The sequence below is a fragment of the Girardinichthys multiradiatus genome, chromosome 20 (genome assembly GCF_021462225.1).
Source record: "Girardinichthys multiradiatus isolate DD_20200921_A chromosome 20, DD_fGirMul_XY1, whole genome shotgun sequence".
In the NCBI taxonomy this organism is placed as follows: domain Eukaryota; kingdom Metazoa; phylum Chordata; class Actinopteri; order Cyprinodontiformes; family Goodeidae; genus Girardinichthys; species Girardinichthys multiradiatus.
In genome coordinates, this window is record NC_061812.1 from 43,139,630 (window position 1) to 43,155,465 (window position 15,836).

The window sequence follows — 15,836 nt, forward strand, 5'->3', positions numbered from 1 at the left end:
ACCATATCATGTGTTAGTGAATACTAACCTGAACCAGGAGATAACTTCCTCCAACTCATTGAACAAGCTAACCATATGAATGTGTAGTATAAAATTATGTTTATGTAAGTGAAAAACCTTTAAGATTAAAAATAATAATACAATAACAAAAACAGGTCAGCGCTAAATTAAGCAACAAGAATGATTGGTCTGATGTTGACATAATCTGGAATGTGTGGACCATTGGTGGGTAAAGTATTGATTTGATTTCCAAGGAGCTGGCACATGTGGAATGGATATAAGGGGGCGTGTGTGGGAGCATCAAGTGTCAGACACCGCAGTATACACAATTTGATCATCAAAGTTTTGCTGCATAAGTGCTGCAGTGTTCAGACGTCATGTATGTGTGCCACAACTGTAAAACCAATACACCATGCTGTCTGCACTGATAAAGAATCAGTCAGTATGCTGGATGCTTGAAACTGAAACTCATATCTTGCCATGCTTTCTGATTAGTTGGGCAATCATTTCTGACCACCTGGGGGCACTCCTGGAGAATTGAAAGGTATTCTCAGACAGTCAGTTGATTTGTAAACATGAAAAAATAAACAGCAAAAGTTACTTACCCCGTCTTGCTTCAACAAAACACTGTGTTCTCCACATCCTTGATCCCAGTGCACACACTATTTATAATAGAAGCCATCAAAAGACAAAAATAATTGTGACAGGACTTGATGTTCCACAAAATCCCCTTCTGTTTTTCCTATTTAGACCCACGCGTTTTCAATATGCAAACATACATGCAAGTTAGGAAACAATGTGACAGCAGCTAACAATGACTACAACAGAGATCAGAGTAACGGATGAGGAAAGTAAAAACACACAACCAACTTCAAAAACTAGGTAAGCTTATTTAGCAGTATTAATTGGTTACATTTTCCATAAATGTGAATTCAGACTCTACTGCCAACATTTTATCTTTTACAACTGAATTATGTACATACTGAATCATGTTGTAACAAAACACGTCAATAGAGATTTTATTAAACAGGTTTATTACAATCTCATGACAACCATCTGTGCATGCATGCATGCAAAAATCTATGTAAGCATGATACTTCTCTTTATACACTACCAGTCCAAAGTTTTTGTACACTTTCTCACTTAATGGGTCTCTTTATTTTCATGACTATTTACATTGTAGATTCTAACCAAAGGCAACAAAACTATGGATGAACAGACATGGAATTATGTAGTAAACAAAAAGTGTGATATAGCTTTAAATGTTTTTATATTTTAGATTCTTCCAAATAGCCACCTTTTTCTTTGATGACTGCTTTGGTCTCTTGACATTCTCTCCATGAGCTTCATGAGGTGGTCATCTGAAATGGTTTTCCAAAGAGTCTTAAAAGAACTTCGCATAGGTTCATTGAGAGACAGCCAAAGGTTAATATTTCAGTCATCACAGCAAAGGGCAGCTACTTTAAGGAATCTAAAATATAAAACATATTTTAAGGTCTTTTACAATTTTTTTTTTTGCTACATAATTACATATGTGTCCATTCACAGTTTTGATGCCTTCAGTGAGAATCTACGTACAATGTTAATAGTCATAAACATAAAGAAAACCAGTAAATGAGAAAGGGGTTGTAAAACTTTTGGCTAGTAGTGTAATTCCAATTGTTTAGCCCTGAGACACCCTCTTCTTGGGTTTCCCCTTAACGATAGCATATTTCAGAAACCTCCATAGCCAGTTCCAGACAGTCACTTGCATCATGGCAGGTCCCAAACCAACCACAATCCAGCTCCACACAAGAGTCATCATCATCATTGCTGTCTGAAGACTCTACGGTGCGGTCGACATGTTTGTAGTTTGGCCAGCAGTGATTGGTGAGTCTCTGGCAGTAGTCAGGAAGGATGGGGATCATGTCGTGGAACCGGCAGAAGAGACAGTTCAGGACAATGTCAGCACAGTCAACTGAGGGATGCAAACAGAGAAAAGCTGTTTTTGTTCTTGTTTGTCTTTTTTGGTTTTGGTTTTTTGTCTGTCTTCCCTGCTGGACATTGTGGAGGTTTTTATAGCCATTGGTTAACTTTCACATTCTATCTGTCATGATGTGGGTTTTTGTGTATGTCTGTCTGAGTCTGCCTTCCCTGAGGGGAGCCACTGATGGGCGTGTCGCACGGCTTAATGCCACACACCTGAGAATAATCATGGCTGGAGCGTTTATAAGGAGCTGCAGAACAAACATTCTTCGCCTGATGGTCCCACATAGTGGTAACTCAAGCCTCTGAGAAACTCTGTTTGTTGAGAACGTTTTAGAATCTTTGATTCTTGTCTGCCTAAGCCTGCTCTCTGCTGCAACCTCCAGGTCCAGTAAGCTGCTCGATTTCCGGAACCCATCCAGCCTCCCTCTGAAGACAATAACCAAACCGGACAAACAATTCCTTGACTGTTCTCCGCAGTATCCGACCGCTTCCACCTGGCCGCCTGCTCTCCAACGGTTCCTCGGACAAGTGACTCAGACACCCGGATCCTAACCCTCCTCCGGCGCACGCCTCCCACATCGCCGCTATCCCTCCGAGCGTCATTCCCAGCCCAGCACAATAAGCTACCCATTCATTATTCATCAAACATCTGACTAGAGTCACAACAATATTCCCTACTAATCTCACCTGTCCTTCACAGTACGCCCGACTCTTGCTCCTGTTACTGCCCCGTGACTTTGCTCCTGTCAGAAAATAAAGCTTATTAAAAACGTTACTGGTTTCTGCTCATGGTTCTGCATGTGGGTCAGAAAATTACGACCTAATATGTCACTATAATTTTTAGCCAAAAATGTAGACTTTTATTTTGAACCATTCAGCTATTTACATCTCCAACATCCTGGATCAAAAAAGGAACTGAATTTTCTCTGTTCTTATTTACTTCCTCTGAGACACAACTGCACCTGAGCGTCCTAGTGATGGATTGACCTGAAAAATCCTTTCCTTAGCATTTTAGTTTAGGAATAAAGGCCAGGCTGTCCCACCGGAGAGAACAATACCGGACTTTCAAGAAACCATTGCAAGCCTTCAGTTCCATAAAAAGCTCTCAGTAATTTAGGTTTACCTGCAACCCTCACTCTCTTTGCTGTTTTTTAGGCAGATTCCTAGAAAGAAGAGCTGCTCTCTGCAAACTGGGATGGATGCTCCAGATCAGATCCCAAAATGTTCACCAATTATCAATGTAGCCCACATCATTTTCTGGACACCACCTAGACAGCCAGCAGTTGAATGACAGCATGCGGCTAAACATGTCATCACTGGTCAGATTAGGGAGGGGACCAGAGAAAATTTTGGAGTCCGACATTGTTTTGGCAAACTTACACACCGAAGCAACACTAACTCTGGTGACCTCGGTTTGGCGTAACCGGCTGTCAGCATGAATAACAATCTTTCTGTATTTACGCTTATCCTTAGCCAGCAGTTTCAGGTAGGATTTGATGTTGCCCATTCTGGCCCCTGGCAAACATTTGACTATGGTCGCTGGTGTCTCTAGTGCCACGTTTCTAAACATGGAGCTGCCAATTACCAGAGCTGGCTTCTCAGCAGGTGTGTCGCTGAGCGGGAAAAATCTGTTAGAAATCCAGACGGGTTGGTGGTGACCCATGGGCTGGGATCTTGGACCATGCTTCCTACATGCTGTCACCCAGCCAGCCTGAGGTCCCGGCTGCGCAGGCTTTGCTGAAGGACTGCTACGGGGAGCTACCATCGCTGGCTAAGAGGCCTCGGCTATGTGCTGGTTTTTCCACATACCAATTCCGACACCCTCACCTCCAGAGCTACAAAAATGATGCATTTATTACACGTACTATTATCACTGAAGGAGACAGAGGGAATGAGAAGGAGTGAAGGAGACTCAGGGAGAAATCAGATCAAATCGAGAGTGCCTTCACACACAAAACTTCTACAAACTACAAACTTCTACAGAGTGCAACAGTGAAAACAGATAGTGACGCAATCATTCAATCCTTTGAATAAGGGCAAATTGTTGTATGCTATTTTCTTCATCAGATTCCGCTGATCAACATATTTCTCCAATCACACAGGTACTGGAGTATCATGTGATGCCTCCGCTCTGTGAGCACACATTAACTGCTGCAGCCATCTTTGCTTTGTACTGCATTACTGATTTCACAATCCTTACCTCCCAAAAAGGACCGGGGTGTAATATTGATGAGTTGTATTTAACCCCCATTCCATGTCAGGAATTTTCATTTGATCATAAGGTGCAAAAAAAAAAAAATCACATGACATAAGCCTGAACTGAAAGAGGAAAAATTCATTATTTTTTTCTTTAAAAATTTGGTGTTTATGATTTATCGTTAGGGGCATTTTGTTCAGGATTGATAGTTGTGCTAAAATAGGGCCTTGCATGACAACTAACCTTCTGCTGCTAACCTTGCACGCATGTCACACACATTTCTATTTTTTCATAAGGACTACGAATAGACCTCATTAGAGTTTCAACTGTCCCGCCTTTCCCAAGATCCCTTGCCCCCTGTACCACCTCGAAACACCAACTGGTAAGTAGCAAATGATCTTACACGAAGAATATTTTCTACCAGACCTACAACTCATGTTGGAAGACCAGACTGACCAAATGGCGATGGCAGTCACTGTTGGTCCTAAATACAGGCATACACACACTCTCTCATATGCTTATATTAATGACCAAGTGCAATTTTAACCTATTTGCTTTAAAATAACACAATGTGTTGTACTTTTTGGAGAGAAGTAGTCCATCATCATTTTTGTATGCATTTTGTGGCTGTTGCCTTGTACTTTCTTCAGTCTGTGTTATCTTGTTACAGTCTAGACTGATAAGTGCAGGCAAATGTTTGTATAATTATGGTTAGTTATTAGATCCTAGTTTTCAAGTGTTGTCCCATAAATTCTTTATTTTATCAGAAACTTTTACGACAGTTTCTATTAAAATAAAGAATTTATGGGAATTTATTGAAATTCGTTATTAATGATTTATTGATATTTATTGATATTTCCTAACAACTTGACTAGATCCATTTCAGCACACATTTCAGCACACATTTATAGACACAACAACAAAAAGAAGCACATAAATGTGAAGGAAAATGATTTGTGTTCATTTTTCTAAAAATACTCACAAACACAAATCTCAAGAGTGTCGCATCCATATGAATAGATATGGAAGTTTTACTCAATTTTACTTTTCCTCAACACCAGCTGTTTTGTATTTAGTTCAAAGTTCAGTTGTGGTCTTCTATTTAGAAGGTGGCTGTTCGAAATCGATTGAAGGGTGCTGAAAACAAGGTGCTAAAAACAAACGTATGCCACATTTATCTGATTTTTTTGTTGAAATATTTGAAACCCATGTTGCTCTTCCATTTCACAATCATGCTACTTTGTCTTGGTCTGTCAAGTTAAATCTCAATAGAATACACTGTTTGTGCTTGTAACATGACAAAAGAAAAATTAGAATTCAAGGAGCATGAATACTTTTGCTAAGCATTGTAAATCATCTCAACCCCAGCTACTGGTCTTTGCTTATGTCTTGTAACAGTTTTAAAGCCTCTTTTCCCTCCTTTACCCATGCATAATTTAGGGAATCATGACTTCCTCCTTTATAGAGAGACAAACAAGAAAGCTGCTTGGAGACATCATCAATTACCAGAAGTCTCTCTTGTACACTTTGTCAGGAGTGTTTCCAATGTTTCTTGTGGTTGCACTGAAACAGCGCTTTGAGTCTTTCTAGCGGCCTTTGCCAAATGCTTCCCCTTGGGAACTATAAAGTGTGAGATCATCAAACGACACTGACCAAGAGGAGCCAGTGACTCACGGAAGACAATGTCACAGGGAAATCCTCCCAACTTGTGTTGCAAAGCTTTTAGAGAAGCCTAACCTTTAATCTGGTGTTTTATAGTCTCTATAATTGAGCTGGCCTTTAAGGCCTGATTACAATCAAAATACATTTAGCAGACAATCCCTAGACAACATGCAGTCCTGTGCAAAAGCGCTCCATAATTTGGCAAACAACTACAAACATCAATGTGTTTTAATGATATTTTATGTGATAGATCAACACAAAGTGAAGCATAATCGTGAAGTGGAAGGAAGAGGATACATGGCTTTCAATTTTTATTTGCAAATAACAATCTGAGAAGTGCGGCATCAGTTGCATTAGCCCCCATTAGTCAATATCTAGAATTACTGCTGCAGGTCATTTGGTATATGTCTCTACCAGCTTAGAACACCTAGAGACAGAATTTCTATGCCCATTCCTCTTTCAAAAAAAGTCATTTAGATTCAATTTTCAAGTCTTCTCATAAGACTCGCAGTTGGAGTTTTGGTATGAACAGTGACTGAACCAACAAATGAACATGCTTTGATCGATTTCAACCATTTTTTTAGGAATTTTATGTTGCAGACCAACACAAAGTATGGCATGGTTATGAGATGAAAGGACGTGTCTTCACAGCCTATAATGGATATACTTGCTAGATCGGTGCTCTATTTAGCTTCATCCATCTTTGAATGAACTCTGACCAGCATCTCTGTCCTTCTTATAAACAGTAAAACATCCCCACAGCATGATACTGGCCCGACACACAATGCTTTACTGTGTCAATAGTTTGTTAAGGGTGATAAATGTTGTTAGTATTCTCCCACACAAATGGTTTTGCATGATGGCAAAAAAATTCTGTTTTGGTCTCATTTGACCAAAGCATCTTCTTTCACATGTTTGCTGTGACCCAAATGGGTTGTGGCCTGTATGTAATTCTTTCAACAGTGGCTTTCTTCTTGCCAATCTTCCAGAAAGGCCAGCTTTGTGGAGTGCACAGCCTTGTAGTTTTCCTCTTAACAGAAGTTTTTACAAAACCTTTAAGAATTTTTATTGTTTTGTGATAGAAACAATATGGCAAGAGAAGTCTGACTGCTTCTCTTATGCCCTTGAATCGCCAAGCGAGGTAGTCCTAGGCCCCCAGTGGTTGACTTGTACAAGGGCAACCTGGCTTCACAGGTTGAGGGATCGATGTAGTGATAACGTACGGTTTGTGCAGGATTTAAAAGTGTTAATAAGATCCCAGAAATTAATCTAGACAAAAACATTAAGAAGTTGTGATCTTTAATTAATAATTGAAACCATCTGCTCTGTCAGTCAACAACAGGATGTCCACACCACTGCTGTTTCTAAAAGAGAGCCCTGTTGTAGATTTCATGCGTAGTGTTAATGTAATTGCCCCGTGTTATCTGGTTTATGAAAGCTCACAGCAGTGCAGGATATCGCCAACCTTACTTGGGATTTTTGAACAGCTACAAGCAGCTCAGGGGTGTCTTGTCTTTGTGGGTTAATGATGGAAATGTTTTTTGAAAGTACTAGATTCTCCCACCTGAACAGTGGATCTCCGCAGCTCCTCTAGAGTTACACTGGGCCTCTTGACAACTGTTCTGATTAATGCCCAGTCTGTTGGTTTAAGTCAATGGTGGAATGATTTTTGTGTGGCCCCTTACCTTAATTCAAAAACAGCACAAGTTTGGTCTTCCAGCACAGACATTTGATGCACAATTTGTAAAATTGTAGGGGAAATTGTTAAAACAAATTGTTAAATCTTAAAATGGAAAATGTTTTTGTCCTTTAGTAGCCATGTTTGTTTTTATTTTTATTTTTTTATTTTATTAAATGTATATGTAAAGTGGGGCCACAAACATCCATTGAGATTCACTAAAAGAAAGACTTGAGCGCATCCTTTCATTAACGTTATGAAAATACAACTTTTTTAAATAAACAATTGCCTCTCTATTGCATTCTAATTTAAAAATTAAAAAAATAGTCAAATGCATGGTTATCTGCGACACCCTCAATCATTTATGATCCAATTTCCCCCTAAATTCTGACTCTGCTGATTTTTTCATTAAAATATTGCATATTGATTTCAATGCTGAACAGGCAAGGGTAAAACAAAATGAAATCTTTTTTATTTTTTTTTATTTTTAATTTGCAAAATAAACTGTAGCTGTACTGTACTTTAAACTTGGCAAATTTGGACACCACTGGTTTAAGTGGTTGGCCAGTGGCTCGGTAGGTTTATGCCCCTGAATCGCCAAGCGATATGATAGATTCAACAGTACTCTGGAAGATCCTCAAAGCTTAGGATATTTAACCCTGACCTGTCGGCTGTGCTCCTTGGTCTTTGGGGTGCTGTTTATTCACTAATAAACCCCTGAGGCCAGAAACAGAACAGCTGGATCTATACTGAGATAATATTACACAAAGATGGTCTACTAATTAGTGGATTTTTCATGGCAACTGGTTGTACTGGATTTCTTTAGGGGTTTAAGAATAAATGAGGCTGAATGCAAAATCATACCACACTTCTCTTTTATTATTATTATTATTATTGCCTTCCACTTTCCAGTTATGCAGTAGACATACTTTTAGTGTTTGTCAAAAAACTTCAAATACACCCTTTTTTTGAATTCCAGATAAAACTACTGAAAACTATAATTCTGATAACTTTCTAAAACACTGACAAATAAGTTATGGTAACTTAACTGGACTAAACTAGTTGTACTACCCTATCAATGTATGAGATGTTTAAGGAGCCTACAACTTCTTCTGGAACATATCGCAGGTATCAGCAGCAGGCCACAAGCAGAGGCAAGACTATAAACACATCTAAACCTCAATTAGAGTGACCAATTCACTTGTTGTGTTTGTTTTTGAACTCTAAGAGAAACCGGAGTACTTACAGAAAACCCACAGGGAGAACATCCAAGATTCATGCTTAAACTCTCGGGATCTAAATAGAAACGATGTTGCGACATCCCAGCCAATAAAAATGTTAATTTAATACAGATCTCAACAAATAACAACAATAATTGAAGCATTTTCATAGCACTAAAGAATCAATAATGTATTTGTACCAGATGTGTTATTCCCTTTGGAGGAACATTATAGTCCACTTTATTACATTAGTTAAAATGCAGCACTTATTACGAAAAATGTTTTCTCCTAATTATTTAATTGTCTGTTCATCAAGAGGTTTCGCTGCTGAGACTAACCTCCCATGTTGCTCTTTGGAGAGGAAGACAGATCAATTGTGGTGCCAGATGAAGGAAATGAAGATTTCGTTGGTTTCAGAGGGAAAAGACTCTCCCTTTGCTGTTTAAGGTCTCCACTGGTAACCCCTGGTTTATTTTCTGCAGAGACAGTCACCGTCAATGTGCTGGCCTGATCCTGACTTTGTAATCTTTCTGTCAAAAAAAAAAAAAAAAAAAAAAGGAAAGGAAATACGTGAAATATTTTCTGGTATTATAGGAAGATTTATGCTCACAAGTTCTGAATCTTCTATTTACATAAGAGTTATGGAAATTCGACACTAGTCTTCTAAATGACTAATGTGACATTATTTTAGTGTGTGGCCTCACGCCCTTATGGCATAGGACCAGTGAAACGTACATTTCAGAAAGCAGAAGTAGGTTTTTATGTGTACGCATGAGGGTGGGAATGTGTGGTTGTGACTGCATTGCTTGTTTTTGTGTCAGGTTGGGTCTTGGGCTGCCGTCTCTCCTGGATCAGCTTAGGCCCCCCATTTGGAGCCTACTCCCTGCTTGTGGCTGGGGTCTCTGCTCGCTGGTGTATTGGTGGTTTTCGGTGTCCTGGGCTGGGTGCTTCGGAGTGTGCTGGCTCACTCCTGGTGGCTGCTTGCCGGGGCCTGGGACCCCTGGCTCTGTCGGGCCTCTGCTTGGGGGGAGAAATGCCTCAGGGTCTCTGCCTCCATGGCTGGATCTGCTCCGACGTAGATGGCTGCCGGCGGGGCCAGTGGGCTCGTCGCTGCAGCTCCTTTGGGCTTCTGCACTGTGGCTGCTGGGTGGTTCCTCTGTGCTCTCCTCTGGTCTTCTCATTGGGGGGGTTGCGGTAGTCCCAGTGGTGGTCCTTCTAGGGTTCTCCTGATCTGGGGGGCCGTTGGATGTCTGAGGCTCAGTCCTTCTCAGTGTCTGTCTCGGGTCCAGGGAGGCAGGTCTGTGGCTCTTCACACTCACTGTTGCATATTTTAATGAAGAAACCTTATATACATATATACACACTTACACCCACAGGTGTTTAGATTCAGGTGTTAACAGATACACAGATATTATATGTTGAGCTGTAACTACCAAATACATTTTGCATTCATTAGTAATGTGCACTTTTCTGTAACATTTCCGTTGTTATATACGTTTCTGGAGATGTAGAAGCAGTCTTCTAGAGTCTTTTCTTGTAATCTTTTCATCCTTCTTTCTCTCCTCTATTCATTTTCTCCTTCTCTCCCTCTTTCCTTTTCATTACCGTCTCCATGTCCATTGCAATTAAAATAATCCCAAAGCAGTTTCTAATAAGGTTCATATGTATATCAAGCGGAGCATAATAGCGTTAACCCTAATGCTCCACTTGTGAAAGTAAATCTGTTGAGCTTCTTCTTGGCACTCAGATACCAATTCTTGGTGCTGCTCTCCCAAACAGGACAGAGGACACATTACAAAAAAGTAGGTAGACAAATCATTTAAAGAGAGCTAAATACCTTAAATACAACATGTCACAGAGATAAATGTGCCCATTTAGTCTGACATTAAATCAGACTGAACCTTTCCAGTTTTAGGTCAGTTAGAATTACAAAGATTATTTCTATTTTCTAAATGCCAGAATAATGAGAAAATTATTTTTTTAGTGAACCCCTTTGTTTTTTAACTTTCTTAAAATTTAGAGATTTACACATATTTCCTTAGTATTTGCTAGAACTGTATTTTAAGCTTTATGACATGTCAAACCTTTTGGGCATTGTTCAAAAAGCTTCTTACAACCATTTTCAACTTTTCTGCAGGGCGATTTGCTTGCTTTTGTTCCTTTTGTAACAGCTTTTTTGAGTGGACCTTCAGCCAATGTCAGTACAGGACTCATTTTAATGGATAATGACACAGACCTAGCAGCTTCAGCATCTTCAAAAGGTCTTTCACTTTTGTTCTAAGACTGCTATAAACATTTCTCACCAAACCCCTTTATCTCTGGGACACAGAACCTACCTCCTTCTAGAACAGTGTGTGATGGTTGGAGATTTTCATGCTGTTTAAACTTGCATAGAATTATTTGAACAGATAACCGTGGCACCTTCAGACACCAGGAGATTGTACCCAAGAATGAATCAGGCTCATGGAGGTTCACAAATTTCCTCCCAATATCATTGTATTTGATGGGTTGCCATTAAATGCATCCACAGGCCTCCATTTACCTCAGAATATTTGAGTTAACCTATTAGAAGTAAAGACATGCCTGTTAGGTTAATTGGTAACTCTAAATTGCCCTTAGGCGTATGAATGAGTGTGTGCGTGGTTGTTTGTGTGTTGCCCTGCGATGGACTGGCGACCTGTCCAGGGTGTACCCTGCCTCTCGCCCATAGACTGCTGGAGATAGGCACCAGCTCCCCCGCGACCCACTATGGAATAAGCGGTAGAAAATGACTGACTGACTGACCTATTAGAAGTGTTTAAAGCTATGACATCATCATCATCATCATCATCTTGGCTTTCTCAAATTGTTTAAAGGCATAATAGTGTTAGTATATTCAATGTTCTGAATTAAAGAAAATGATTTAAAAAAATCTCTCATTATTTTGGCATTTAGAAAATAGCAATATTTTGATAATCCTACCAACCTGAAACAGGAAAGGTTTAGTCTTCATACAGCTTTTTCAAATATCTGGTTTCCACTTTACTCTCTTATTGGCCACCTCATTTAGTACACTAGTTCAGTTGCTTGTTAACAAATACTTAGTTACAGTCATGTTATTTGGCAATAATATGGCTATAACTGTAACCCAGTGCTCGGCCATCTATATGTGGTGAAAATGACTTGCTAAAGTTTGCACTGGGCATCAGACTTTGAACATAGTTGTTGGTGCCAGAGTGGCTGGTGTGGATATTTCAGAAACTGCTGATCCACTGGGAATTTTACAAGACTGGTTTAAGATAAGAGAAAGGGAGCCGTAGATCAGATAACCACTCGTTACACCCATGGTATGCAGAATACCATCTATGAACCAACAATGTGTCAAACCTTGAAGCAGCTGAACTTCTGAAGATCAGACTGCGTCTTACTACTGTCATCTTAGAACAAGACAGGGAACAAGGTTCATCAAATAGAACAATAACTGGAAAAATGTCTTCATCTGTGACATATTTGAGGGTAAGGTCATAAATGTCATACGCAGCATGTAAAACAGATCCATCCTGTCTTGTATCAAGTGCTGGTGGTGTAATTGTGGGGTGCAATTTTTTGGCACACCTTAGGTCCTTTAGTGCCAAGTGGGCATCATTTAAAAACTACAGTCAAACTGAGTACCGTTGTTGACCATGCCCACCCCTCTATGACAATGGTGTGCTCATCTTCTGATGATTTCTTTCAGCTGGATACTGTACAATATCACAAGGTTCAAGTCATCTCAAACAGCTTTTTTGACACCTATGGCCTCCACAGTCACCAGATCTGAATCTAACAGAACTCATTTGGGAATGTGATTGAACAGGGGATTTGTATCATGGATGTGTGGCTGATTAATATGTAGTAGAATGCATCCATGTCAATATGGAATAAAATCTTTGAAGAATCTGTCCAACACCTTGTTGAAACTGTGCCATGAATAGTTAAGGCAGTTTTGAAGGTAAAAAATGTCACAACCAAGTTCTAGCAAGGGGTATGTAATTAAGTACCAATGAGTGTAGACCAGTTATTAGCATCATACTGGTGCAATAAGCACCATGGTAGAAAGAAGTGTCCTAGAAGTGTCCCACACATTTATTGTACACTTTTACGTGTCCTTTCAATCTGACCAAGTTAAAGTAAAATTTTCTTTTATAGAGGATCATTCTCTCATGCTATTTTTTTGGGACGGGAAATTGGAGATTAGTATCATATGGTTCATTGTGCAGATCGTAAAGAACTGTGATACCCCACTGTCAAGTGTTTCAGCTCTTATTTTGGAGTTTCTGTGTTGGTTTGTATTCTGCTGGTGTTTACTCTGTGTTAGTGACAGTTTTCTGTGTTCCCTGATCACTTACCTTCCCTCAGTATCTGAGCTCCCTGCTCTCCTTAGCTGTCTCTCATCTGTCATATAATGTTGACTACTCATAACTATTCCTATTAACTCATAACTATTACTCATAACTATTCTTTCTAGCTTGAAGGGCAACAGCCCTGAACACCTACCTACTCAAAACATGGGGGTGCCAACTCCACAATGACTAAACGGTCATAAAAGCAATATAAAACTTGTTCAGGACAGAATTGAAAGATAAATAAGTTATATGTTTCCTATGTTGTTCATGAGCTACCTCCCATTTCACCTTCTTATGCTGCCCTGGGAAACCCATATCAAAATCCACTTTACAAAATGGTAAAGGAATCTTAGCATTTAAAATACTGGCACACAGGTGGACTCATACTGAAAAATTAGCTTGATGCTCCAGATGCTACATTTAATGAATGAAATAAGAGGTGCAGCAGTCCTTATTAGAGGAAAATTACGCATGCAGGCATACTGTGCATTTTTAAATTTTTGTTCCACTGCTTAGAAAACTGATGATATTCTTTGATTACCGGAAATATCAAGGCTCTAATCATATTTTTGCTAAACTAAAATAACATATGCAGCCAGTACAGCACCAACATACCTTACGTGCTGAAACAAACCTAAGCATATTTTTATGTAAACAACTACATTGCAAAATGAAACTTTTTTTAAATACTACAGGTATAAAAGTAGTCATACACCTTAAACATTTATAATTTGTCTAAATCACAAACCTTACTGTCTCTCACTGGACGTATATGTTGCAGTCCCAAGACAAAGTAACCCATATAAGGAGAAGGAAAATATGTGGATTTCATAATTATTTACAAATAAAAATTATGAATACCAAGGAACATGTGTGGTGGGAAAATAATGCACATCACCCTATGAGCAACATTCCGGCAGGGAACATGGTGGTGGCAGTATTATGCCGTGGGATGCTTTTCATCAGCAGGGAAGGGGAAGCATGTCAGAGCTGCTGGGAACATTGATGAAACTAGACACAGGGTAAACTTGAAAGAAAACCCGTTGGAGGGTGCTACAGACGAAATATGTGGACAGAAGTTCTCCTTCCAGCAATGCAATGACATTAAACATATGGCCAGAGATATATTGTATAAAAGGGTATTTATGTGTTAGAATGGCCCAGTCCAAGTCCAGATCCAAATCCAATGGAAAAGTCATGATAAGACTTTAAACTGATAAATTGATGCTCCACTCAATCTGACTGAGCTAGAGCTATTTTGCAGAAAGAGACATACCAGAAAGATATGGAGCTGTGACTGCAACTAATACAAATTTATGCCACACTTTTCAGATTTTTATTTTTTTTTAAATCACTTTCCATTCACTTCACATAGATGCACTACTTTGTTGCACTATCATATGAAATTGACAGGACATACATTGCTTGTTGTTGTAAATAAAATCCAGAAGGACTAAAGAAAACAAAAAGGAATCATGAAAGCAATTTACGCTACTGTAACAGGGAACATAACGACTCATTAGTGACACTGAGACACTTTTTACACACCTGAGAGACAGGTACTTACCTCCTCTTGTCCATGCAGAGTTGTCCTCATGTATGTTTACTATCCCTTTGTCTTTCACATCAGCTTTCTGAGTGGTTTCAACTGCCTTCTGCTCCATTGCATCACTTAAAAAAGGCACCAGGTCTGACAAACCTGATTATCTTAAGAACAAAACATGTAGCTTGTCACAAGTTCAGAATGACTTAATGTCTAAGAAAACACAGCTTCTATCTGCTTTCTGGGTGCAACATCGTCCTCTTGTCCTGGGTGTGGAAGCAGTTGTTTTCTTCGTCAAAGCAGCAAGCATCCAGGAAAAATTATCCTTTGCATTGCGAAAGGGTCCATTTGGCCTGCCGCCCACTGTACTGCAAGCTCCTCTAATGTTCCAATGACGTTGGCAAAAATACTTCAGATCCACTCCTATCCGAACATCACGTCAGCTGCGTTTTATTAGTTTGAGTTATTTCCTTCTGTGAAGTGATGATGAAGCCAAAGGCAAAGCGGAGTAGCTCTAAATGGAAGGAAATGGTGTATTCTGCCTCTAATTCCCATTACAAATGCATTATTGAGCAGTCGGGACACACCATCAGGAGACTTTATTATGTTTTAGTAATACTGCAGAAGACAGAGAATACCAATAGTCATCGAAGATGTGTTTATCAGCAAAATTGTTCCATCTCTTTTTGGTCACTCCATATAAGGTGGTGTATGTATGCTTGCAACAACAAGTGGATTGCTTTGTTTTGCAGGGGCAAAGTATGGTGAATAGAGAGCTGCATACAAATTCCACAGAAAAAAAGCCATCTAATTTACTCTAATTAGGTTCAACACTAGAGCTGCATTTTAATAGACACCCTGCTGTGTTTGCATATGTTCAGAGAACAAGAGTCATGCTAATTGAAAAATTAAGATATGAGAGTGTTTGTTGAAAAATACTCCCACTATGGTGCACTCAGTGTAAACACAAATTGAAATGAGGAGCTGCAGTTCCTCTATGCTCCATCGCTAGTCATTGTTTTATAATGTATTATGTTGCTATACACTGAACAGATTATTTTTTGTACAGAATCTCTCGGGTACATGCCGTTTTGATAAAAGACGAAAGCAAGCTGTAGCAGATTTTGCACCTTATTTGTCTCCAGTGAACATCTGCACTGTAGTGAGCTGTGCAGATCTGCACAGAAATCACTGTGACTGACAC

The 15,836-nt window shown here is 39.5% G+C and overlaps 1 protein-coding gene across 1 annotated transcript; it reads right to left on the bottom strand.

Moving 5' to 3' along the window:
* Nucleotides 1–1,530: 1,530 nt before the first annotated feature.
* On the bottom strand, nt 1,531–15,299 carry mdfic2 (MyoD family inhibitor domain containing 2). The gene is made up of 3 exons (XM_047348563.1): nt 14,657–15,299; nt 9,064–9,255; nt 1,531–1,957 (listed from the first exon to the last, which is right to left on the bottom strand). Exons 1-3 carry the CDS (start codon nt 14,751–14,753, stop codon nt 1,698–1,700), a joined length of 549 nt encoding a protein of 182 aa, XP_047204519.1. The 5' UTR covers nt 14,754–15,299; the 3' UTR covers nt 1,531–1,697.
* Nucleotides 15,300–15,836: the final 537 nt, after the last annotated feature.

What these genes read in the sequence shown, in the direction of transcription:
- mdfic2 (XM_047348563.1), bottom strand. Translation starts at nt 14,753, where the DNA reads ATGGAGCAGAAGGCAGTTGAAACCACTCAGAAAGCTGATGTGAAAGAC. An exon ending in CTCTGCATGGACAAGAGGAG is followed by an intron (nt 9,256 to 14,656) that starts GTAAGTACCTGT and finishes TTTTTTTGACAG; the next exon opens with AAAGATTACAAAGTCAGGAT. An exon ending in TCCAAAGAGCAACATGGGAG is followed by an intron (nt 1,958 to 9,063) that starts GTTAGTCTCAGC and finishes TGCATCCCTCAG; the next exon opens with TTGACTGTGCTGACATTGTC.